General features: G+C 47.0%; 1 protein-coding gene across 4 annotated transcripts in view; it reads left to right on the top strand.

The window, feature by feature from the left end:
- ZFP64 (ZFP64 zinc finger protein) overlaps window positions 1–19123 on the top strand; it is a 105590-nt gene extending 86467 nt beyond the window's left edge. For 3 of the 4 annotated variants that reach the window (XM_063601233.1, XM_063601236.1, XM_003815275.4), the window contains 4 exons: window positions 4540–4689; window positions 5696–5758; window positions 14483–14734; window positions 17868–19123. In XM_063601233.1, the coding sequence (XP_063457303.1) occupies window positions 4540–4689; window positions 5696–5758; window positions 14483–14734; window positions 17868–18577 (1175 nt within the window). In that variant the 3' untranslated portion in view covers window positions 18578–19123. Of the gene's footprint in view, window positions 1–897; window positions 1103–4539; window positions 4690–5695; window positions 5759–14482; window positions 14735–17867 lie in introns of those variants that run through there. The other variant, XM_024926911.4, reaches the window with a different exon arrangement.
- The last annotated feature ends 5099 nt before the right edge of the window (window positions 19124–24222 follow it).

The raw sequence follows: 24222 nt of genomic DNA, 5'->3' as shown, positions 1-24222 counted from the left end.
AGGTCCCAGCCAGTCTGAGCATGAACGCTAATTAGCTCAACCCCCCGAGGACCACGCCTCCGTCACCTGCTGGGCGGGGCCGGCGCCAGGTTGGCCCCAAAAGCACTCCTGTGTGGTCCAAGAGCCGGTGCGCCCGAGTCACGGGGCGGGAGCGGGCGCGTGCTATATAAAAACACACATTCCTGGCCTCGGCCACCTGAATCCAGAACTTTCGGAATGTGCATTTCTCCCTGCAGTTGGAGACACTCCTCATTTAAAATTTAAATTTGGGTATGCAGCAGGGTTGAGAACCAGGAGTGGAGGTCGTGCTTCTCAGCGTGGATGCACATCAGAATGACCTGTGTGTGTGATGGGGATGGTGAGGGAGGGAGACGGCTTTTTAAAAAAAATATCCCAGTGCCCCGGTCCCAGCCCAGACCAATTAAGTCCGAATCTAAAAGCGCAGCCTGTGCAGCGCGGCAGCCACAGCGCCACCTGGGAGCTCGTTAGAAATACAGGAGCTCAGGCCCCACCCCAGACCCACTGAGTCAGAATCTGCATTTTAACGAGATCCCCAGTGACTCGTGCGCACATTAAAGTTGGAGGAGAGCTGCGCTTCTGAAATTTTAATGGGCAAACGAATCACCTGGGGATCTCGTTAAAATGCAGACACGGTTTCTCAAACTTTAATGTGCATGCGAATCACCTGGGGATCTTGTTAAAATGCAGATTCTGATTCAGTGGGTCTGGGGTAGAGCCCGAGAGTCTGCATTTCTAACGAGCTCCCAGGTGGCGCGGGCTGCCCGGGCGCGGACCGCAAGTCCGCGGGACTCCTGGGGTCTTGGCTCCAGGCCAATCAGCCGTCAGGACTCTTGATAAATCGCCCTGCTCGGCTGATGAGCAGAATTGCCGGGACATGCGCGTTCCGGCCGAAGGGGGGTAATTTCCGAACTCCGGGAATTCGTTGTGTGAAGTAGGCCACTCCTAGGGACGCGCGGGGAGCCCGGTCCTCGCGCCATGTCGCGGCGCAAGCAGGCCAAGCCCCAGCACCTCAACTCCGAGGAGCCGCGGCCTGCGCGCCGGGAGTGTGCGGAGGTGGCCCCGCAGGTGGCGGGGGAGCCGGGTGAGTAGCGCCGCTGGAGCCCCGCCCGGGGGCTGGGGGCTGGTGCTCAGAGGTTCTCCGGACCCGCGCGGGTACGAGGACCGGGCAGGGGACCTGAAAGGGCGGGCGAAGCGTCCGGCGCAGAGTCCTGGGACTCGGACCTGGGCGTCCCCGCCCCCCGCCTTTGTAAATTACACTCTCCTGGAGTCCACCGTCCCCTTCCCAGCCTGGATTCCTCTAGCCACTCCTCTCAAGAGCTAGTCAACGAGTTTGCTTCCCAAACACGCTGGAAGGATGCTCAGAGGACCCCTCAGAGGCTGTTTTCGGGGTGCGCGGGCACCCGAGTCCCCGGCCTCCTTGGCACTGGGCTTCGGCTGCGCGCCTGGAAGGTGGCTTCTTGCCTTGGGGTTACGTTTCAAATGCGTTGTCCAGGGAAGGCCTCACCGAGGAGCGGACGTTCGAGCGAAGACCCGAAGGATGGGAGGGAGCGAGCTGTGCAGGTACCCGGGGGAAGAGCATTCCAGGCCGAGGGAACAGAAGCGCAGGGACCCAGGGCGTCAGCGCTGCTGTAGCCCGAGAGGTCACGGGAGGCCCGAGAGGTGATGGAGGCAGACGGTGGGGGGCGGGGGACGGCCGTGAGCCTTGGTAAGAGTTCTGCATTTTATCTGAGCGAAGTGGGAGCCGTGGTGGGGATAGAGCAGTGGTGCTGTCGCACTTAACAGGCGGCCCCCACACCCGATCCTCGGCTGCCACGTGGACACAGGATGTAGCAAGGAGATCGTCGGCTACCTTAAGCCCCCTGGGCAGCATTTCTCGTCCCGGGATCCTCCGCTTCAGAAGAGCCTGCGGGAGGGGACCTTTTCTCGCTCGCCAAATTCTTCCTGCAAGTTAGGGATCCCCCCATCCCCCGCCTCCACTGGAATCTCAGGGGTGGGGTTGGGGAATCTGCATTTCTAAGGCGCTTCCCTTTTTGCTTATCTTGTGCTTAGATTAAGAGATTGCAGGTTCCTACTTTCTCTTCGGCTGCCAGCTCCCCGTGGTTAGCCGATACCTTTCCTTTAAGGGGCTGAGGAAAGGAGTTGTAACTGGACTTCCTCTTCTCCCCCGCTCTTTCCTGGCGCGGAAAGGAGGATGGGTCCCCTCTCCGGGGCGGCTCACCCCTCCAGAGGCGCGGGCTCTCCAGCTTCCGCATCAACTTCCACCACAGTCGGTCTGGTGGGTTTTGACCACAACTTCCCGAGGAGGTGGTGGAGGGGAGTAGTTTAATGAAGCCTCCACTAAACGAATAGCTTATATGTTAAAATAAAGCTTGCTCGGGTGGAGCTACCATAACCAGAATAGTATAACCACCCTCGTGCCCGAGGCCTGGGATGGAGATAGGCAGGTGAGACTTACAGGATCCCGTCCCCTGGGTCGAGGGGCGGGGCTCTTGCTGATCTCTGCGCCTTAGGGAAGTTGGGGAGGTACTGGGGATGCTGAGTCTTTTGGGGGAGGTGTTTATAGAAGAGAATTGCTGAGTAACCCCAGGCTGGAGTTGAAAGTCTGTGCACTGAGCTACTTTGGATTCCTGCAGCCAGCGCTGCGAGGCGCCTTCTGGAGCCGCACCCAGTGTTTCGGGCATGGGGAGGGTGTCGTGCGTCCTGGAGTACTGAGGTGCCTTCTGTGGGAGCAGGACGCAAACTCTGCCGGCCCAGCAGTGTGCCTCAGCCTCAGCCACCACTTCGGAGAAAAAACCGTCTTCCAACTGACATTTTATCCTAGGTACCTTTGGTCTGCGACACTGGCAAGGGGGTACATTTTTTTACGAAGGTTGGGCCACTCTTAATTTGCAAGTGTCTTTGCAACTCAAGTAGCTTTTGGAGGAAAATAAAATGGAAAGTAATTAGTGGACTTCCTGTCACCACCAGTAAAATGACGGAGGGGCCGGAGGAACCTTAGTGAGGGAACATCATCCGTTTCCCCAGGAGTTAAAACCCTCGCCATGCTAACCTGGTTTCTAATAGTCAAATGCGGCCCACCCCCACTTCCAGAGGCAGAGGGTCTCCCCCAGCTGCACCTTTCCCAGGAGAGTGGGCTTCAGGCCTCCTTTGGTTTCCTGGGTGTCTAAACGTAAAAGAAATCGGAGGCCCCTCACACCTCCCCATCAGAGGCTCTGTCTGGGTCATCCTTTAACCCACCTCTCTCTGACTTTTCTAGTTTGCGTTGAAAACATGCATCTTTCTCCCCCTGAGAATCTGGTAGAATCTTACGTGTGTATATCAGTGAATAACACTAATAGCATTTATACAGTATTGACTAATACATGAGGTTCTCTTACATATACTAAAGAACTTCATCTAAGCTAATGAGACGGCCATAATACCTATTTCACAGATGTGGAAACTGAGGAACGGGGAAGTTGAGTAGCTTATCCAGTGGGACACAGCTAATGGTAAAACTGGAATTGAAACTTATCAGCTGGTTTCCCAGTCTGTTCCCCAAACCACTGTGTTATACAGTGCCTCACTTAGATTTGTTTTCAGTCTTGCTTGACTTCTGTGGAATTAAAACCCTCAAGAGTTTAATGGTTTTCTCTTCTAGTATGTGAGTTGCTATGTAATGAGGCTTTGTTTGTGTCTGTCCCTGAGGGACATAGGATGGGTTGCAGATCTGGCAAGTGTGGGTTCCAATGAGCTGAAAACTTCCAGTCCTGCAACCTTGAGCATCTGAGCCAGTTTCTTGCTCACAGAGCAAGAGACTCAAAAGTATGGTTCCCAGACCAGCATCGGCATCAACTGGGAACTTGTTAGAAGTGAAAAATCGCAGGCTCCACCCCATACCTACTCAATCAGGAACTCCAAATGGGAGCCCCTGCCACCTGTGTTTTAAGTAGCCTTCTAGGCAATTCTGATACACGCTGACGTCTGAGAACCACTGGCTGTGAGCTGTGCTTCTCAAATTGTAATATGCTGTGCTCAGGAATCACCTGGGGATCTGGCTAAAGTACAGATTGGTTCTGTAAGTCTGGAGTAGGGCCTGAGACTCTGCTGCTTTTTTTTTTTTTTTTTTGGAGATGGAGTTACTCTCACCAGGCTGGAGTGCAGTGGCACAATCTGGGCTCACTGCAACCTCTGCCCCACAGGTTCAAGCGATTCTCCTGCCTCAGTCTCCTGAGTAGCTGGGACTACAGGCACATGCCACCATGCCTGGCTGATTCTTGTATTTTTAGTAGAGACAGGGTTTCACCATATTGGCCAGGCTGGTCTCGAACTCCTGAACTCGTGCTCCACCAACCTCAGCCTCCCAAAGTGCTGGGATTACAGGCATGAGCCACCCCGCCTGGTCACATGGCTTTCTTTTTTTTTTAATTTTTTCTGGAAAGGTGAAGGGAGGTGAAATAAGCCCAAACCTACTGTATTCTAAGACTTAGCATGGTGGTTATAAATGAGAAACTAAGCAAAACTATGCCTCAATTTCAGCTTCAGAACTTGATGATGATGTTCCAAAAGCAAACTGCCTCTCCACTGAAAGCACTGACACTCCGAAGGCCCCTGTCATCACTCTTCCCTCAGAGGCAAGGGAACAAATGGCCACCCTTGGAGAGAGGACGTTCAACTGTTGCTACCCAGGTAAGAATAAAACCCGGCGTGCTGAGCCGCTTCTGAGCCAAGCACTGATCTGCAAGCCCTACGTGAATCTCTGAGCTGCCTGCTCATGTTACTCTTGTTTGCTGACAACACGCCAGTATCTACATCAGCACACAACAGCCTTCCCTGGGGGGCCTAAGAGTCCTGTAGCATCCAGAGCTCAGCGTGGGACTCACCAGAACATTGGATTCATAGTAGCTTCCACCCTGAGGTTATACATATATGGACCCTTTTTTTTTTTTTTTTTTTTTTTGGAGACAGTTTCACTCTTGTTGCCCAGGCTGGAGTGCAATGGTGTGATCTCGGCTCACTGCAACCTCCGCCTCTCGGGTTCTAGCAATTCTCCTGCCTCAGCCTCCCAAGACAAGGTCTTGCTCTGTTAAGGCTGGAGTATAGTGGTGTGATCATAACTCACTGCAGCCTTCAACTCACTGGGTGCATGTGATCTTCCCTCATCCGCCCCCTGAGTAGTTGGGACTACAGGCATGCACCACCATGTCTGGCTAATTTTTTTTTTAAATAGGGGGCTGGGGTCTCTATGTTACCCAGGCTGGTCTCAAACTTCTGGCCTCCAGTGATCCTCCCACCTTGGTCTCCCAAGCTCGGGGATGGCAGGCGTGGGCCACCACACTCAACTGAGGTTCTTCTAAGAATTGTATTCTTCAGGCCAGGCGTGGTGGCTCACACCTATAATCCCAGCACTTTGGGAAGCCGGGGCGGGCAGATCACCTGAGTTCAGGAGTTTGAGACCAGACCAGCCTGGCCAACATGGTGAAACCCGATCTCTATCAAAAATACAAAAATTAGCCAGGCGTGGTGGCAGGCGCCTGTAATCCCAGCTACTCAGGAGGCTGAAACAGGGTCATCTCTTGAACCCGGGAGGCGGAGGTTGCAGTGAGCCGAGATGGAGCCACTGTACTCCAGCCTGGGTGACAGAGCAAAACTCTGTCTCCAAAAAAAAAAAAAAAAATCTATTTTTCTTTTCTAGGTTGCCACTTCAAAACTGTCCATGGCATGAAAGACTTGGACCGCCATCTCAGAATCCACACGGGTAGGTATCCATTCTGTTCAACAGCTCAGTAAGAAAGATGGGACGTGAATGTGAATTAAGCGCTAGGGACGCAGTAATGAACAGGACAGTCTCTGCCTCATCTGCCTCATGAAACTCAGTCTAGTGGGTGGGCTTGGGAGAAGGAGCAAAAGGGCTGTGACATGAAGATGAAGTGATTGCCAGGATGAGCTACACAGAGCCTGTGGCTATAGTAATCTTAGAGCAATAAGGTGGCTTCTTAAAGGTGCTTTTTTTTTAGGGCAGCCAGCTGCTGAGAAGAGAAATAAGACGTGCTGAAGCAAAGGAGTGCCATAATCTATGCCAGGATTACAAACTGCAGCCCATGGGCAACTCAGCCTGTTGGCATGCTCCTTCATTTACCTATTGCTTGCAGCTTTCTGGCCTTACAAGAGGTAGTTGTTACAGGGACTGTAGGGTGCACAAAGCCTAAAATACTATCTTTTTGTTTTGTTTTTTTCTCTGAGACAGAGTCCTGCTCTGTCACCCAGGCTAGAATGCAGTGGTGCAATCTCAGTTCATTGCGACCCCTGCCTCCCAGGTTCAAGTGATTCTCCTGCCCCAGCCTCCTGAATAGCTAGGATTACAGGCGCCTGCCACCTTGCCCAGCTAATTTTTCTATTTTTAGTAGAGACGGGGTTTTGCCATGTTGGCCAGGCTGGTCTCGAACTCCTGACCTCAGGTGATCCACCTGCCTTGGCCCCCTAAAGTGCTGGAATTACAGGCATGAGCCACCATGCCCATCCTGCCTAAAATACTACTTAGCCCTTTACAAAACACTTTGCCAACCCTTAATCTGTGGTACAAATCCTATACTTGCATGTTTGAGCGAGAATATTGGTTTGTTCTTTCAGAAACCAGTCTCGGTGGCTTAAACGTAATCCAGTTTATTTCTTGAGTACATCTTCAGAGGCATAGAGTCCACAGCTGGTCCAATGGCTCTGCCATCCTGAACACGTGGCTTAGCCTCTGGGTCTGAGGCAGCTGCTGTAGTTCTCTGCATCGCTTAGCCAGCAGGCAATGGAAGCAGGCCAGGGAGCCCGTGGCATGCCTCCCTTGGGCTGTGACCCAGAAGCAGCGGCCCTTGTGACCTAGGGGAACATGAGCGGGACTTAGTCATGGCCACACCGAGTATCAAGGGGGCCTGAGGGATGGTTTTAAGAGGGGCAACACATGGCCAGATGAGCCTCTGGAGCCCCTTCACTGAGAGGACAGAGATTTCTGGACAAAGATGGTGGTCTCTGTCCAGAAAGATGGGCACTGTGCTATAATAGAGGGCCACTTTTGCCTGGGGACAGTGGATCATGACAAGCATGTTAGCAAGGAAATGTTTGATCTTCACCTTGGAAGACAGGCTACCAGGATGACGATGTCAGTGAAAGCATGCAGATTCAGGAGCCCTTTGAGGAAAGACGAGGCAGCTCAGTTTGAGGAATCTCAGAGTGGGTGACTTTATCCTGAAAATAACTTGAGTGCTTGTTCTCAACTGGGGCTAGGCTACTGCCATTCAGTGGGTGGAGGCCAAAAATCTTAAAATTCACAACATAACCTTCACAAGAATTAAAGGCCTGGAACATCCACAGTGCTGGGTTCGACCCCAAGAGATGTACAGGGGCTGGATTAATGTTTTCTTGAGGTACCGCAGAGCATGCTGGGGATCCAGGACATATAAGGCCTTGTTCTCGAGTCAGGTAAGCAGACGTGCCTCCCTAGTGTAAGCAAACTTAGGCCACTTCTCTGGGCCCCAGGTGACTGCTTTAGTTCTCTGAATTTAACTAATGGAAAGTAGGAGAAAAGGCATGGAGGCCTCACGGTATTCCTCCCTTGGGGCATGACCCAGAAGTAGCATCCTTTGTCACTTCTGGGACTCAAGTAATGGTGGTTTAAAGCCAAAGTATTTCTGCACCATGATGTTCCAGGTGTAAGTGATCAGGCTGGTGTGGCACTGGCCCGGTGGTTTCAGGGACCCAGGCTGTTGCTTTGCGTTGTCATCCCAAGGGTACAGCTCTCATTAGCCTGCTCCACAATGGCCTCCTGCCACCTTAAAGGCACACCACTCGAGCTCATCTGTTTGGCCAGAACTGAATCCCATGGCCACCCCCAGCTGTGGAAATGGCTGGGAAAAGGAAGTTTCTCCTGTGCGGTTGTGTGCCCAGCTGCAAAGAAGGTTCTGTTACCAAGAGGAGAGGGGAAAGGTCAGGGTGTGTCTCTGACCCAGTTGTAAGTGGGAGGCAGGGATTCTAACCTGTGGTTCTTTTGGATTGCTTAAGTAAATTAACATATGCAAATAAGTTTTCTCTTTCTGACTTTGTATTTGACCTTGTGTGTCTTGGCTTTGGTGCTTCAGTTCAAATTGAAGAGTAGCAGTCAACTCAAACCATCTGTCTTATTCCCCGTCATGGGCATGCTTTGGGCATGCTTCAAGGTCACCATCATTGTAGGGTTAGAACCCCTGGGATTTTGGTTGAGATCACTTATCACATTCAAGTTAAAACCAAGCTCAGAAGGCTAGGAATACTGAGGTGTGTGTTTAACTGGGAATAGTGGTTGTATTTCAAATGTATTGCATTTTCCTTTTATTTATTTATTTATTTTGAGACAGGGTCTTCTCTTGCTCTGTCACCCAGGCTGGAATGCAGTAGTGCAATCAGGTTCAAGTGATCCTCATGCCTCTGCTTCTCGAATAGCTGGGTCTGCAGGCATGCCCCATTTCGCCCAGCTAATTTTATTTTATTTTGTAGTGACGAGGTCTCACTATTGTCAAGGCTAGTCTCAAACTCCTGGCCTCAAGTGATCTTCCTGCCTCGGCCTTCCAAAGTGCTGGGATTACAGGCGTGAGCCACCCTTCCCCCCTAGCCCTATATTGCTAGTTTAAGATGGTCCTGTGGCATTTATTTAGCTTCGTAAAGGAGACTGATTTATGTTTGTATTTTTATCCCACTTTGTATTTCTTCATTTGGCATTGGTATCAGGTAGCTGTTATAAAGTGAACTGAAGCAAAATCTTTCTCTACACTCTGAAACAGTTGACTACAGAAACGACTTTCCTTGAAAGTTTGGTAGAACGTGCACACAATCCCCTCTCTGCTCCAATCCTTAGGAGCATAGAAGGAGGATGGATTAGGCTGAGATAGCACTGTCAACCTCAGTGACAACTGATGACTGCTCCATATATGCCACTGTCCCCCACAGTCACCCCAGCTGCATTCCTTGTGGTCTTCTCTCCAGGACCCAGTTGGTAGATCTGCCTCTGTCCGGAACAGCCAGATGAAGGCGTTCTTGACCTTTGTTGTGCTATGCACTCTTGGCAATTTGGATGGACTCTTCTCAAAAAGATGTCTTTAAATCTAATAAGATATATCACATTAAAAAAAAATCATATTGTGATATAATCATCAATGTTAAATGTGCAATTTTCATACTTTAAGCCCTTGCTACCCAAACTGGTACAAAGACCAGAAGTGTCCACATCAGCTGGGAGCTTGGTAGATCAAAATGCAGGAACCCAGGCTGCACCGTAGACCTACTGAATCAGAATCTGCATCTTAATGAGATGCTCCCAAGCCCGGGTGGTTAATATGCACAGTAGTCCCAGAGAAGCCCTGCATTTAATGTCAGGAGCTAGTGGCTAGCATATTAACTACCCTAATTGCAAAAGTGAGCATAAGTGATAACTTGGAGAACTACAGTGAGTGTAATGTGGTACGACCACATTTCATGTCCATTGACGAGGGTCTCCAGCACTGTTATTAGTGTGGTTTATTGCCTACATCCATAATTGAAGGCAATGCTAAACAGTAGTTACAGGTAGGGAAGATAAAAATGTAATCATTTCCCATATAAGATCTTAGACCCCTGAAATTTTATACACAGACCCCAGATAAAAATCTCCTGATGGCTGGGCGCAGTGGCTCACGCCTGTAATCCCAGCACTTTCAGAGGCTGAGGCAGGCAGATCACCTGAGGTCAGGAGTTCAAGACCAGCCTGGCCAACATGGTGAAACCCATCTCTACTAAAAATAAAAATATGAGCCAGGCATGGTGGTGGCTGCCTGTAATCCCAGCTACTTAGGAGGCTGAGGCAGGAGAATTGCTTGAACCTGGGAGGCACAGGTTGCAGTGAACCAAAATCGTGCCACTGCACTCCAGCCTTGGGGACAGAGTGAGGCTCTGTCTATTAAAAAAAAAAATTTTTTTTTAATCTCCTGATTTGGAACAGTGTATCTTGAGCAAGAGAAACAAGTGTGAGGAACCACACAGTGGCCCTTGACAACAATTCTTGTCACTTTGTGTCATATTTCATTAGCCGGAGTACGTCATGTCCAAACCAGAGGCTATTGGGACAGGGAAGCATAATTCTCCCCATAAGTTACAGCAAATACTTGCGAACAATAAACAATTTACCTTAGAGAGTAGATCTTTAGCATAATTTGTCATTGTTATCGATCTGTTTTGTTTCAGTTTTTCTGTTCTGTTTTGTTTTGTTTTGTTTTTGAGAGACAGTCTTCCTCTTACCCAGGCTGGAGTACAGTGGTGCACTCTTGGCTTACTGCAACTTATGTCTCCCTGGTTCAAGTGATTCTCGTGCCTCAGCCTCCTGAGTAGCTGGGATTATAGCTGTGCACCACCATGCCTGGCTAATTTTTGTATTTTTACAGTGGAGATGCTGTTTCACCTTGGCCAGTCAGGTCTCAAACTCCTGACCTCAAGTCAAGGCAGATCCGCCTGCCTTGGCCTCCCAAAGTGTTGGGATTGCAGGTGTGAGCCACTGCGCCCGGCCTGTTTTCGATCGTTTAATCCAGACTTAGCAATTTTACATCTTCCTGGACCATCACCCATCTTATTGAGTCTTCTAAATTTATTGGGGTATAAAGTTCTACTTAATAGTCACGATTGACTTTGTGTATCTGTAGTCCCCTTCTGCTTTTCCAAAGTCTATTGGAATGGTTTTCAACAGGTACGATTTCACCCCCCAAGGGAACACTGTCTGGAGACATCTTCGATTGTTAGAACTGGAGAAGGAAGGGTTCTCCTGGCATCTGGTGGGTGGAGGCCAGGGATGCCGCTAAACATCTTACAATGCAGAGGAAAGCACCAAACAGCAGAGAATTTCCAGTAGTGTTGAGATGAAGAACCCTGATCTGTTGGTATCCTCTCTTTTTGAGCTAAGCCTTCCTTCTTAAGCACCATTTTTACTTTTATTGATCAAGTGCTATACGTAGCCTCAATTCTTTCTTTTGGTTTGTTGAATTGCATACTGTGTACTTGATTTCAGCATTTTGTTAGAAGTGAACTTAAATCTACAAACTACTTTAAAGCCATTATAGACTATAGGTTTTTTGTTTGGTTTTGTTTTGAGATGGAGTTTCGCTCTTGTTGCCCAGGCTGGAATGCAATGGTGCAATCTTGGCTCACCGCAACCTCCACCTCCTGGGTTCAAGCGATTCTCCTGCCTCAGCTTCCCGAGTAGCTGGGATTACAGGCATGTGCCACCACGTCTAGCTAATTTTTTTGTATTTTTAGTAGAGACGAGGTTTCTCCATGTTGGTCAGGTTGGTCTCGAACTCCCAAGCTCAGGTGATCTGCCTGCCTCGGCTTCCCAAAGTGCTGGGATTACAGACGTGAGCCACCGCGCCCAGCCACGGCCATAGGTTTTGAAATAGGAAACTTATCTGTTTCTGGAGTTTGTAATCTAATTTTGACAAAAACTGTCCTAAAAGACATTCTAAAACTTCCAAGATGACATTTTTGAAAAACCATTTGTGAAGCCATGTTACTTTACACTCATAAAAGTTTGACTTTTATCTACATACTGAACTCTCTCATCCATATGAAATTTTTAATGGATTTCACCATGATTTCTATTTTGCCTGATGCTAAAATTGATATTCCTACTTTTTTTAAGCATTTTTCTAGAATTTCTATTCTGTTCCTATCACTTTGATTTAGGTATCTTCAGAGCATTTAGTGACTTTTTTTCTTAATTTAACTTAAATATATTTTTAACTTTTATGAAAGTAGAGATGAGCTCTCCCTGTGTTGCCCAGGCTGGTCTCAACCTTCCGGCCTCAAGCAATCCTCCTGCCTTGGCCTCCCAATGTGCTGGGATTACTGGCGTGAGCCACAGCACCTGACCTATAACTTAAATCTTTAAGAGGGAAATGTAATACGTTTTTGTTTATAATATTTACTTTGACATCTAGTTATCTGATATTTGATGTGATTTTTATTTTGTGCTGTTTGGTTTTTTCGTTTCATAGAGACGAGTTCTTGTTCTGCCACCTAGGCTAGAGTGCAGTGGTATGATCAGAGCTCACCTTCTGGGCTCATGTGATCCTCCCACCTGAGCCTCCCAAGTAGCTGGGACTACGAGGGTATACCACCACACGTAGCAAATCCTGTTTTTGTTTTTGTTTTTTTTTTGGTAGAGTCAGGGTCTCACTGTGTTGCCCAGGCTGGTCTAGAACTTCTGGACTTAAGTGATCCTCTCAAAAGTGATGGGATTACAGATGTGAGCCATTGTGCCCAACCAAGTCTGTCTCCAAAAAAAAAAAAAAGTCTTGCTCTGTCACCCAGGTTGGAGTGCAGTGGCACAATCTCGGCTCACTGCAACCTCCTCCTCCTGGGTTCAAGCCATTCTCCTGCCTCAGCCTCCCCAGTAGTTGGGATTACAGGTGTGCATCACCAAGCCCAGCTAATTTTTGTATTTTTAGTAGAGACAGGATTTCACCATGTTGGCCAGGCTGGTCTCGAACTCCTGACTTCATGATCTGCCCACCTTGACCCCCCAAAGTGCTGGGATTACAGGTGTGAGCCACCATGCCCAGTCGCCCCAACCAAGTCTTTTGATGGTTGTTTTTCTCTTGTCTGAAAGCTATACTTTTTCCATTGTACTATTTTCTCATATTCCCATCTTACCTTCACCATCACCCTTATTTTTCATTCTGGTGTACAGTGTTTAAGTGTGATACCAAGTCATATATCAACTATCTTCTCCTCTCACTGAATGCTAATTCAAGTATAAGATTCTATTAAAACAGTTTCTCTAGAAAGTTGAAGATCCTGTTCCTGTCTTGCTAGCATCCACTGTTCTGAGGAGCTTTATGCTGATGTGAGCATTTTGCTGGTGGTTTTCTTTCTGGAAGCTTCCAGATCTCACCCTTCTTAGGGTTCTGAAATTGGACCACCCTGCTTCTAAATAAGATGCATGGCTGTCTTTAGTGTTGGGAAATAATTCTTCTCAGTTCTATCCTGGACCATCTAGAATGAGCTTTCGTGTCTTACCTTTTGGCGTCTTTTCCCCCTTGTCCTTTTGGGAGATTATTTAGCTGTATCTTCCATTTCTAAGATTTTTCTTAATAGGTGGCTTTTTCTTTTTGTTTTGTTTTTATAAGAGCAGTTTTAGGTTCACGGCAAAAGTGAACCTAAAGACAAGAAGATACAGATATTTCCCACATGCTCCCTGCTCCTGCGCATGCACAGCCTTCCCCATTACCAACATGACATTTGAATAGTGCATTTTTACCATAGATGAACCTGCACTGACACAACATTCTCAACCAAAGACCATAGTTTACAGTAAGGTTCATTTTTTTTTTTTTTTTTTTTGAGACAGTGTCTTGCTCTGTCACCCAGGCTAGAGTGCAGTGGCACGATCTGTGCTCACAACCTCAACCTCCTGGGCTCAGGTGATCTTCCCACCTCTGCCTCCCAAGTAGCTGGAACTACAGGCATGCACCACCACATCCAGCTAATATTTTGTATTTTTTGTGTAGAGACAGGGTTTTGCCATGTTGCCCAGTCTGGTCTCAAACTCCTGGGCTCAAGCGATCCACCCACCTCAGCCCCCCAAAGCACTGGAATTACAGGTGTGAGCCACCGCACCTGGCCAAGGTTCACTCTTGATGTTGTACATTCTGTGGGTGTGGACAAATGTATGATGACCTACATCCACCAATAGCTGTCATTCGACACCCTTTTTGCTGGTCAACTTATTAGAACTTTTATTTTGATTTCCATAGTTTTCATTTCTCTAATTTCATTTCCTCCCTTTGCTTTAGTAACTAAGTTCTTGACTTGGGCATGTCTTTCTGGTTCTGGCTTTCCCCAAGCATTTGTTTATTGGGTAAACTAATTTTATTTGGATATGATCAGCCTGGAAGGGTTGGGCTAGGGGGTAGTGATGAAACATGGCTGGATGGAAGTGTTCTGGGTATGTGGTCTTCTGCTGTCCCTGGCATCTCTAACTACCAGGCCCTTGTATTCTTTTTCTGACCTCAGCACCCTTTGACCAACAGCCTAGGGGGAGATGCCGTGCTGCTTGCTGTTTGGAAGAAGTGAGAGGAAGGGGTCCACCTGACCATTCTCCATGTGGTTCATGAAGCTGTCCAAGATCCCTACAGCTGCCACTTCTTATCCTGAGTACTTCTATAACCACTGCCATTTTTCCCAAACGGGGTTTGGCCTGTAATTTTCTCCATCAATCAGATTTTTATGTCATCTTTCCCTTAGGATTTCTGAACTATCAATGAATGATACACATTCTTGTTTCCCAATATGCTGATGTAGACTTCAGTATCTTTCTCTCTCAGTATTTGGACAGGAGGAGGCGGCGGCACACCCATATGCCCAGGCTATCATCTTGGTCAAATCTTTGTAGCCATCTTGACCAAAAAACCCTTAACTTTGACTCCTTATGTGTTTGAAGGAGACAAACCGCACAAGTGTGAGTTCTGTGACAAGTGCTTCAGCCGGAAGGACAACCTGACCATGCACATGCGGTGCCACACCAGTGTGAAGCCACACAAGTGTCACCTGTGTGACTACGCTGCCGTGGACAGCAGTAGCCTCAAGAAGCACCTGCGGATCCACTCTGATGAGCGGCCGTACAAATGCCAGCTCTGCCCCTATGCCAGCCGCAACTCCAGCCAGCTCACCGTCCACCTGCGATCTCACACGGGTGAGTCCCTGACCAGGAAACCTCAATCCCTTACTTTTTCTCTAATTTCTTAACCTTCATTTACTTAACAACACAAGCAACTTAAATGACTTGGTATGGTAGAAGTACAAGAATTTGGAACTTCTGTGCTAATTGTGAGATTTGTCATTTTTCTGTTGCCGGAACAACAGCTTTTGGTAAAATATGACTGACAGCTGGGTTTTATATCTTGACTATATAGAATCCAGCTGGGAGTAGATACCCACTATAACTGCCAAGAAGCCAAGGATGTATCTCAAGTCAGACCTATAAACTAGATGTTTCAGTAAATGTATACACTGATTGCATGGCTAAATTTGGAATGTAGCAGGATCCATTAAGTATAATTAAAAATCACAAACTTTTAATCTTAGGAACTTCCTTTCTTTATGGGACCCTACTGAAATAATGATAGGACCAACTCATCGTGGCATGGAAAAATGGGGTTTGAGATATTCATAAAGATGCTCATAAGTTGAAAATTTTCAATGAATTCCTGGAAAATGGTGAGCAGACAGGAACATAGTGATGTTTAAAACTGAGTATAGAAAGCTGTGTCCCAGCAGACAAATGGGAGGCAGCTGTACAGTTGGAAGCCAATGTTCCCAGCCAATATCCAAGTGCCCTGAGGGCTCTGGGCTTGGAACAAGCATGTAGACAGCCAGGGCCACAAAGCTTGGGGGACTAGCCAAGGCCTGGCAAAACTGCCTAACCAACCCAGTAGCAGGTGAAACCTCTGGCATCCATGTCTAATCATTAAACCAGTCTACTTTCCCAAATATAGTCAACCAAGGATCATGAGTCATTTATAGGAAACGAATGGAATAAAATGAACCAAGTCAATAACTAATCCTGGAAGTAAGAGTACTTGGGTAATTTTCACATTCTAATTGGTGTCTATCCACTGGCAGAAATGTTGCATCCAAATAGAGACCTATGAAGAGATAATGAGTACAAAGAAGTATGAAATAAAACTAGGATTGCTGGCTATAAAATTAATTTCCCAGAGATTATGGGAAAAAAATTGGGTGAGTGAACTGAGAATAAGAGCCAGTCCTGAAGTCTGGTTTCTGACCAGGTCTAGGAAGAAAAGAAAATGGAAGTGAGAAGAAAATAGAGTGAAAATAGAAAATCAAATGAGAAATGAAGTCCACAATTCTAAGGGGCCAGGAGAGTAAAAGTGCTCACAGGATTCCAATCAGGATGGAAGGGAGTGGACAGGGGACATCTATATCTAGAAATATGTCTGGGTAGTATTGGCTTCTAGGAGACAATGGAACAGGGCCCTCAAGAGTTGGGAAATGATTTTGAACTTAGAATTCTATACCCAGCCAAACTATCTCAAGTATGAGAGCAAAATAGAACAATGTGCAAGGACTCAAGACTTTACTCCCAGCCACCATGCTAGTGGGAGTTACTAGAAGATAAACTCTAGCAAAGGAAGGGAGGAAACATCTGGCATGATATATTTGATATGTGAATACCTGAATATGGCTAACTGGGATTGCAGCAAAGAGAATATCAGGCTGATACTTGTATAGAAAGTCAAGAGAAACTAAATCAGAAGTTTTAAAAATCCATTTTAAAAATTCCTTGTGAAAGGGCCGGGTGCGGTGGCTCAAGCCTGTAATCCAAGCACTTTGGGAGGCTGAGGCAGGCAGATCACGAGGTCAGGAGATCAAAGCCATCCTGGCTAACATGGTGAAACCCCGTCTCTACTAAAAATACAAAAAAATTAGCTGGGCGTGGTGGCGGGCACCTGTAGTCCCAGCTACTCGGGAGGCTGAGGCAGGAGAATGGCATGAACCTGGGAGGTGGAGCTTGCAGTGAGCTGAGATTGCATCACTGCACTCCAGCCTGGGCGACAGAGTGAGACTCTGTATCAAAAAAAAAAAAAAAAAAAAAAATTCCTTGTGAAAGTTACAAAATTATGAGAGTGGATGACTTCTGAAACTGAGATTCCTTTTTTCAAGAAACACAGTCTAATCAAGAAGCAAGTTAAAATGTGCCCCCAAATGAGCAACACATAAGAAAAGAAAACAAAATTATATTGATGGGTGGTTACGCCATCCACTGGCCCGAGTGTGACAGCAGACTTATAAGGAAGTGATTGTAATCCTGGTGCAGTGTTTGGCTCCGATGAATATCACATTCCCAGTCACCATTTAAATTATTTATAGTTGGCTTCTGAACTTGAAATCTGAAAATGATTAAAGTATGAGAATTCACCAGACAGAATGGAAATTTTTTTTTACTTAAAGGTGAAAAGAAAGCTACTTCTAACAAGTGAGGAGTTAAGTGTGGAGAAGGGGAGTGAATCCTCAAAAAACCTCAGAAGCTGATGGACTAAAATGTGAGGCTACTACTCAGCTTAAAAGTGTAAAAGTCACAACCACCAGAATGCAGGGGAGAGGTTAGGGAAAGGATGGGTGTGTAGAATAAGATGCTTATCTTTGTGTATATTCAACTGACGTTTAAAGCAGCAACCTCCAAAAACAACTAGAAACCCTTAGCAATGTCTCCAGGGAATGGGACTCTAAAGACCATGGCTCTTTATTATTTGTCCCCTGCTGCCATAATTATGCATTAATATTATAAATAAAATTTAGCCTGTAGTTAGTAAGAAACTTTAACTTGAAATACAAGCTCAATAACTGATGTCATATAGATTAAACACTATAGTAAGCATCTTCACAGGTCTTAGCTTGATTTGAAGCAGTTGTTTGTAATTTAAATCTCACCTCTTCTTCCACATTCAATTCTGGGATGTCAAGTTAAATGGGAGTTTAGATTTGAAACTGAAGGGGTCATCAAGAGTATGGACTTGAGTGCCATAGTGCCTGGGTTCCAAATCCCTGCTGTTTGACCTGAGTCAAGTAACTTGACCTCTCTGAGCCTCAGTTGTCCCATCTGTAAAGTGGGGGTAATAGTACCGACTCATAGGATTGTTGTGAGGATTGCATTAATATGCACAACAAGTGTTGTCATTAGGAGGTTGGGTTTAGAGTTCACAAAACCCAACCATCTCATGGCGGCCAAGTGTGCTGAGGCAGGTTGGGGTGGGAGGGTCTGTTTTGCCTGCCTGTTCTAATGGAAACACACCTTCCATTGCTAGGGGATACCCCCTTCCAGTGCTGGCTCTGTAGCGCCAAGTTCAAAATCAGCTCGGACTTGAAAAGGCACATGATCGTGCACTCGGGGGAGAAGCCTTTCAAGTGCGAGTTCTGCGACGTCCGCTGCACCATGAAGGCGAATCTCAAATCGCACATCCGCATCAAGCACACCTTCAAATGTCTGCACTGTGCCTTCCAGGGCCGGGACCGGGCTGACCTCCTGGAGCACAGCCGGCTGCACCAGGCCGACCACCCGGAGAAGTGTCCAGAGTGCAGCTACTCCTGCTCCAGCGCGGCCGCCCTGCGCGTGCACAGCAGAGTCCACTGTAAGGACCGTCCCTTCAAGTGTGACTTCTGCAGCTTCGACACGAAGCGGCCCAGCAGCCTGGCCAAGCACGTCGACAAGGTGCACAGGGACGAGGCCAAGACGGAGAACCGGGCCCCTCTGGGCAAGGAAGGGCTCAGAGAGGGCAGCTCCCAGCACGTGGCCAAGATCGTGACGCAGAGGGCCTTCCGCTGTGAGACCTGCGGCGCCTCCTTCGTCAGGGATGACTCTCTGAGATGCCACAAGAAGCAGCACAGTGATCAGAGTGAGAACAAGAACTCAGACTTGGTCACCTTCCCACCGGAAAGCGGTGCCTCGGGACAGCTCAGCACCCTGGTCTCCGTGGGGCAGCTCGAGGCTCCCCTAGAGCCCAGCCAAGACCTCTAGCTCAGCCGAAGAGGGTGGTCAGCTGTCGGAACTTCTGACCAGTGCTGTTGCCCAGCCCTTCAGAGGTGAGGCCACTGAGAGACAGGCTTTGGGCACCACTTCTGGGGCTGGCCGCTCCAACTTCACAGGCCTCCAGAGGAGATGGCTGGGCGACAGTGACGAAAGCAAAGCAAAGCAGGGCTGTGGAGACACTCCTCGCATTTGTCTCTTCCCTCCAAGGATTATCTAAGCAAGTCGACTTGTTGGTTCAAAGGCGGGGTCTGCCAAGCCCTGCTCTATCCAATGGGGATAGCTTCTACGTAACGGATTCCAATTTTAAAACTGATCCATCTCTGATGGAATTATTAAACTTAGACGATATAGAAAACTAAAACTAATCTCTAGAGTGGAAAGGGTTAAAGTGAGGAAGGTGTACATGAAGGGTCTGGGGTTGCTGGAAAACTTCTATTTCATAACCTGGGTGATCGTTCTAAGAGTGTTTGCCTTATATGTTTGTGTGGTTTCTTTTACCTGTTGTCTTACAATAAAAAAGGCAGACTCATGGTAGCATGATGTAAGGAATACTCAATTTTGCAGCCCTCCACAGACAGTTACGGTAGAAGGTTCTCCATCCCCAGCCCGCGCCCCATTCAGTAACTTAATTATAAATGCACATTGGATTTCTCAATGAGTTCCTACTGTAGTAAAACGAAATGCAGTTTGATCTGGAGGTGGCGCCAAAGATCAAGCTAACTAGCCCAGCCTGTGCTTGTCTGTTGTGGAATTCAAAATTCTGTTTAATTCTATTTGGAGAGAAAAGTCTAGGGGCCCAGTGGGCCCTGAGCTTGGTGCTGGGTGCTGGGATATGTGATACGTGGGACAGCCTCACACCAGCATCTGTTTCATCACGGAAAGCATTTAGTGTTTGCTGAACCCACAAACTACTGAAAATCCAACCTCTTCTCATAGATGGACTCTTAGGAGGTTATGAAATCTCAGTGGATATAATACTTACCCAAAGTTGCTTGGTTTCTACTTTTGGCATCTTTCCTTCAAATACTCTTTTTAAATATAAAATCTTCTGTGCCCTCATCAAGCTGAACATCTCTGGAATTGAAACAGATTAAGTAGATCCATTGTTCCTGGTAAACTAAGAAAAAAGGATGTAAGATTTTATAGGTTGTATAGAAGAGACTATTTCACTTGTGAAATAGAGGTACCTAGTTTATTTTGTGAATGGTGGTAGTTTGGGCAAATCTGACTCCGTTTAAGTTTTACATCAGGTAGGTGATGGTGTACTGCTGAATCTCTATTGTAAGAAGAAAAGATTAAAATGATGACAGAGACCCAGGATAGAATTAGTCTCTTTGGAGATGATCGTTTTGATCAGAAAAGTGTTTGGTTACTGAATGCTGGTGCTATTGTACAGTTGCTATTGTTACCTTTCTGCTATTTGTCGTGAGTCTGATCTGCGTTTCTGATCTAGAAGGTTGTTGACCTTTCAAGTGGGAACCCATAGATTGAAATCACATAAACGTTCCTTGTACTTCTTGTTATAGCTCTTTAGACAAAGAGGAAAGATATCAGCCTTTTTAGAAGGCATTTTTTTGTTGTTAACAGCTGTATGGACTTTAAGGATTTTATATCCAAGCTGGTATCACCCAGCAAACTTGGATTCCCAATAGAGCAGAGGTGAGTAAAAAGCTGTGAACCCAATATTTACTTCAGGCAGTGGGTGGGGCCATAAAGTTTTTTGCAACTACTCAGCTCTGTGGTTTTAGTGCAAAAGCAACCATAGATTGCAAGAAAAAACAAATGTGTCTGTGTTCCAATAAAACTTCACAAAAACAGGTGGCAGGCTAGATTTGGCCCATGGTCTTAGAATGTAGCAAGCCCTCCTGCAGAGTACTTTGCTCTGAACTGGCAAGTGTGACTTGTAAAACATACTAAAAGATACCAAATTTTCTGGCAGAGACACAAATGGGATTTGCACAAAGCTGAGAGTGTAGTTCAAGAGAATAAGGCTGAATGAATATTAAAAAAAATTTGGGTAACTTAAGAGAATTTTTGAGACTGGTAAGAATTCCAAGATTCAGAGAAAAGCAGGCTAAGAGGGAAGTCTAGGACCAGGAAACTTGTAGGAGTAGGGATAGTCTTACCTTACCATTTCTAGGAAATTAGAAGATGGCAGTGGATGGGGTTAAATCATTCGGAATTGGGGGCTGAACTGGCTAAACCTGCTAGAATGAGACTTAAAATGTACAGGTAATAACCAAATAAAACAGCCTTAATAGAAAGGAGCAGCTGACATGGCACAGACCAGAATGGCAATTCTTACACCAGCCTTGATTTGCAGAGCCCTCTGGATCTGGAAGAGGAAACTGAGAATGTTTGCAGTTTGACTTCACCTGAGCCCCAAGGATCCGCAAACTTTTTCAGTTAAGGGCCAGATAGTAAATGTTTTGAGCTTTGCTGGTCCTACTTGTTATCAGCTCTGTTGCCACTGCTGTTGTAGCACAGAGGTTCCAACTCGGCCACTGTAATGCAGCTACAGAGAATAGGGAAGGAAATAAGTTTAGCTGTGGGCCAATAAAACTTTATTTATAAAAAGGACATGATTTGGAAGGCCAGTCTGTTAACCCCTAAGTACAAGCAACAGGGTGATTGGCCTTGGATAAAAGGCAAGGGGGAAATGTTAACATGAAATTGAGCCAGCATCAGTAATGAGTGTCTATGGTCCCAGCTACTTGGGAGACTGAGCTAGGAAGAACTATTTGAGCCCAAGAGTTCAAGTCGAGCCTGGGTAGCAATGAGACTCCATCTTTAGAAAAATTTCGTGGGGCCACTTTAAGGAAGGTGTTGCTCCATGCTACAGACAGATGAGTTTCCGGTTAGGTATTGGGGAAAACTGGATCCTTTTGATCTTTACTCAGATCAGCTTGTAAAATCTCCACTGAAGAACAGAAATCAAGGCGATCTCCCGCCCCTCTGCTTAAGGTTTCTTGCTGCCTTCTAGACACTACAGAACACAAATAGCTTGTTTGTCTCCCTGTATTTAACCTCTTCTAAGAAAGCAGATGAGCCTCAATTCAAGTTGCCATCATGACTGAGCCAGGCACTGCACTAAGAACTTTACCTGTCTGCAGGTGTTTTTCTCCCAGGTGCTACCCAGAGCTGGGATAGGGTGAGGCACTTGCCTGGGACATGAGACTTAAGGGAGTGCCGAGAACTCAGTCGCCAAAAAATATTTTAATGCAGATTGGCAAACGGTGGCCCCACAGGTCATCTGCTTTGTTTTCGTAGTTCTGTGGAAAGTTGGCCTGGGATTAGGGCAAGTCAGGGCTGTGCAAGCAGAGTTGGATCCCGTGTTTAGAGTTCTGACATCCTGTTCATTGTAGGTTTCTTTTGCATTCATTTTGGTTTTTAAAAAGTTGCGTTATGGTATTTACCTTGATCAGCTGAGATTTGGGATACCACCTTAAATGTGTGCCTGAGGCCATGGTCTCTCCCACCCCACCTAGCCCCTGTCCCTCTTTAAATGCAGAAACTAAAGGATAAGGGGAAGAAACTTCCTAAAACAATATGACCCAGTAATAAATTGGGGTAGGGTGGTGACATCCTAGAAGCTGTCTCTTGTTTCCATGAGATGGAGTTTCACGCTTGTCGCCCAGGCTGGAGTCCAATGGCGCGATCTCAGCTCACTGCAACCTCTGCCTCCTGGGTTCAAGCAATTCTCCTGCCTCAGCCTCCGAAGTAGCTGGAATTACATACGCCTGCCATCATGACCTGCTAATTTTTTTGTATTTTTAGTAGAGACAGGGTTTCACTATGTTGGCCAGGCTGGTCTCGAACTCCTGACCTCGTGATCCACCTGCCTCGGCCTCCCAAAGTGCTGGGATTATAGGCGTGAGCCACCATGCCTGGCCAAAAGCTGCCTCTTTTAAATATTTAACAGACAAAGACTGTATATATTCAGTGTCTATCATGTGTTGATTGGAAATACCTAAGCATTGTGTAATGACTACCACAGATTAACACAGCTGCCACCACTCATGCTGTGCCTTACAACCCAAAATTTGTTCATGTCATGACAAAGATTGTGCCCTTTGATCAACATCTCCCCGTTTCCCCCAACTCCTGGCAACCATCCTTCTACTCTGAGAAGCCACCTTTTTTTTAGTTATAAGCGAATGCAGTTGAAGATGGGAAATCCCTGCCTCGTTCAGCTAGAGGGATGTCATCTGAATCTATTTTACTCTTCTGTAAAATGGGTCATGTCAGGCATTTGGCCTAATGATACAATCTACTGACTTAAGAGAAGTTGACTTCCCTCTGTCTCCCCCACCCCCTGAGCCCTGCTTGCTTTTTTTCTTTTGTAGGGGGAGGAGGAATAACCAAGATCTAGGTACTGTGGCCTTATGATCAGCAGGGATCATGATTTCTATCTTCCCATGCCCCCCGCCACACACATCTTCAACACATAGTCCCAGATGACACCTTAAGCTCCAACTAGGACAGAAGGTCATGTCCTTAACACTGCTGGGAAGTCGCACATAAGCTGCTGCTTGCCTCCCCACCTAGTCACACACCATAGCTCTACAAAGGACAAGGGGAAGCAGGTTCCTCTGGAGTGGGCTGTGCCGGTGAAAACCTGGAAGGGGAGATGCTGAACTCATGAGCATCCTCTGCTGTCTGCACAGTAAGGCAGGCTCATAGGGGTGGGAGGTATTAATAGCTTTTTCCATGGGGCACGTGATATGGGTCCTAAAGACCCTGAGGTGTTACATTCACAAGCATTTGTCTTATCTGGACTTTATGGGGACACCTGCTGCTTGTGGATGTTGGTCCATGACAGTCTTCCAAGGCATCCTAAGGCTCTACTCCAGTAGTTCTCCACCGTGCCTGCCTGCTGCGGTCCCCTGGGGGCCTCTTTGGTGTTTGAAATCTCTCGGAGGGAGGTACAAGGGCATCTCTACTTTCTAAAGTTCTGCAGGTGATTGTAGTGTGGAACCAGGGTGGGAAGAGCCATGTGAGTTGGAGACAGACCATCTTCATGGGCTGTGCTGTCACAAAGGGCCCCATAGTCAGGAGGCCCCCTGTTTGGTTGCATGTTCTGTCATCGACTTTAAATTCTTAATTTTTTTAATAGCAATTTTGAAAATATTTTGCGCCGGGCTTTGCAAATAACAGCCAGTTTTCTGAAGAAAAGGGCATACCTAAGCCTGTCTGCATCACTGGAAAGCTGTGGGAAGGGCCTTCGACCATTGAAATCAAGACTCCTGGATAGGGGGGACCAGGTCTCTGGATGGGAGGAACAAGCACTGGCACCCACTAACATTCACTAGTATCCCCTCCATTATTTTGATGGGTCCTCACAATGGAAGGCATTTGCCTTCATCTTTGCAAGGGAAAATTGATCTTCAGAGATGTTAACCTGCTCAGCATCATGCAGCTGATACAGGGGAGTCAAACCTGCTGTGCTGAACTCTGGCACCTGCAGTCTCTCTCCACTAGCTTCCTTTTTTTTTTTTTTTTTTTTTTTTGAGGCGGAGTCTTGCTCTGTCACCCAGGCTGGAGTGCAGCAGTACTCACTGCAGCCTCTGCCCCCCAGGTTCAAGCAATTATCCCACCTCAGCCTCCCGAGTAGCTGGGATTATAGGCACATG

This window comes from Pan paniscus, chromosome 21 (genome assembly GCF_029289425.2).
Source record: "Pan paniscus chromosome 21, NHGRI_mPanPan1-v2.0_pri, whole genome shotgun sequence".
Lineage (NCBI taxonomy): Eukaryota > Metazoa > Chordata > Mammalia > Primates > Hominidae > Pan > Pan paniscus.
Note: the sequence above shows the minus strand (reverse complement) of the source record. Positions and strands in the feature narration are given on the sequence as shown.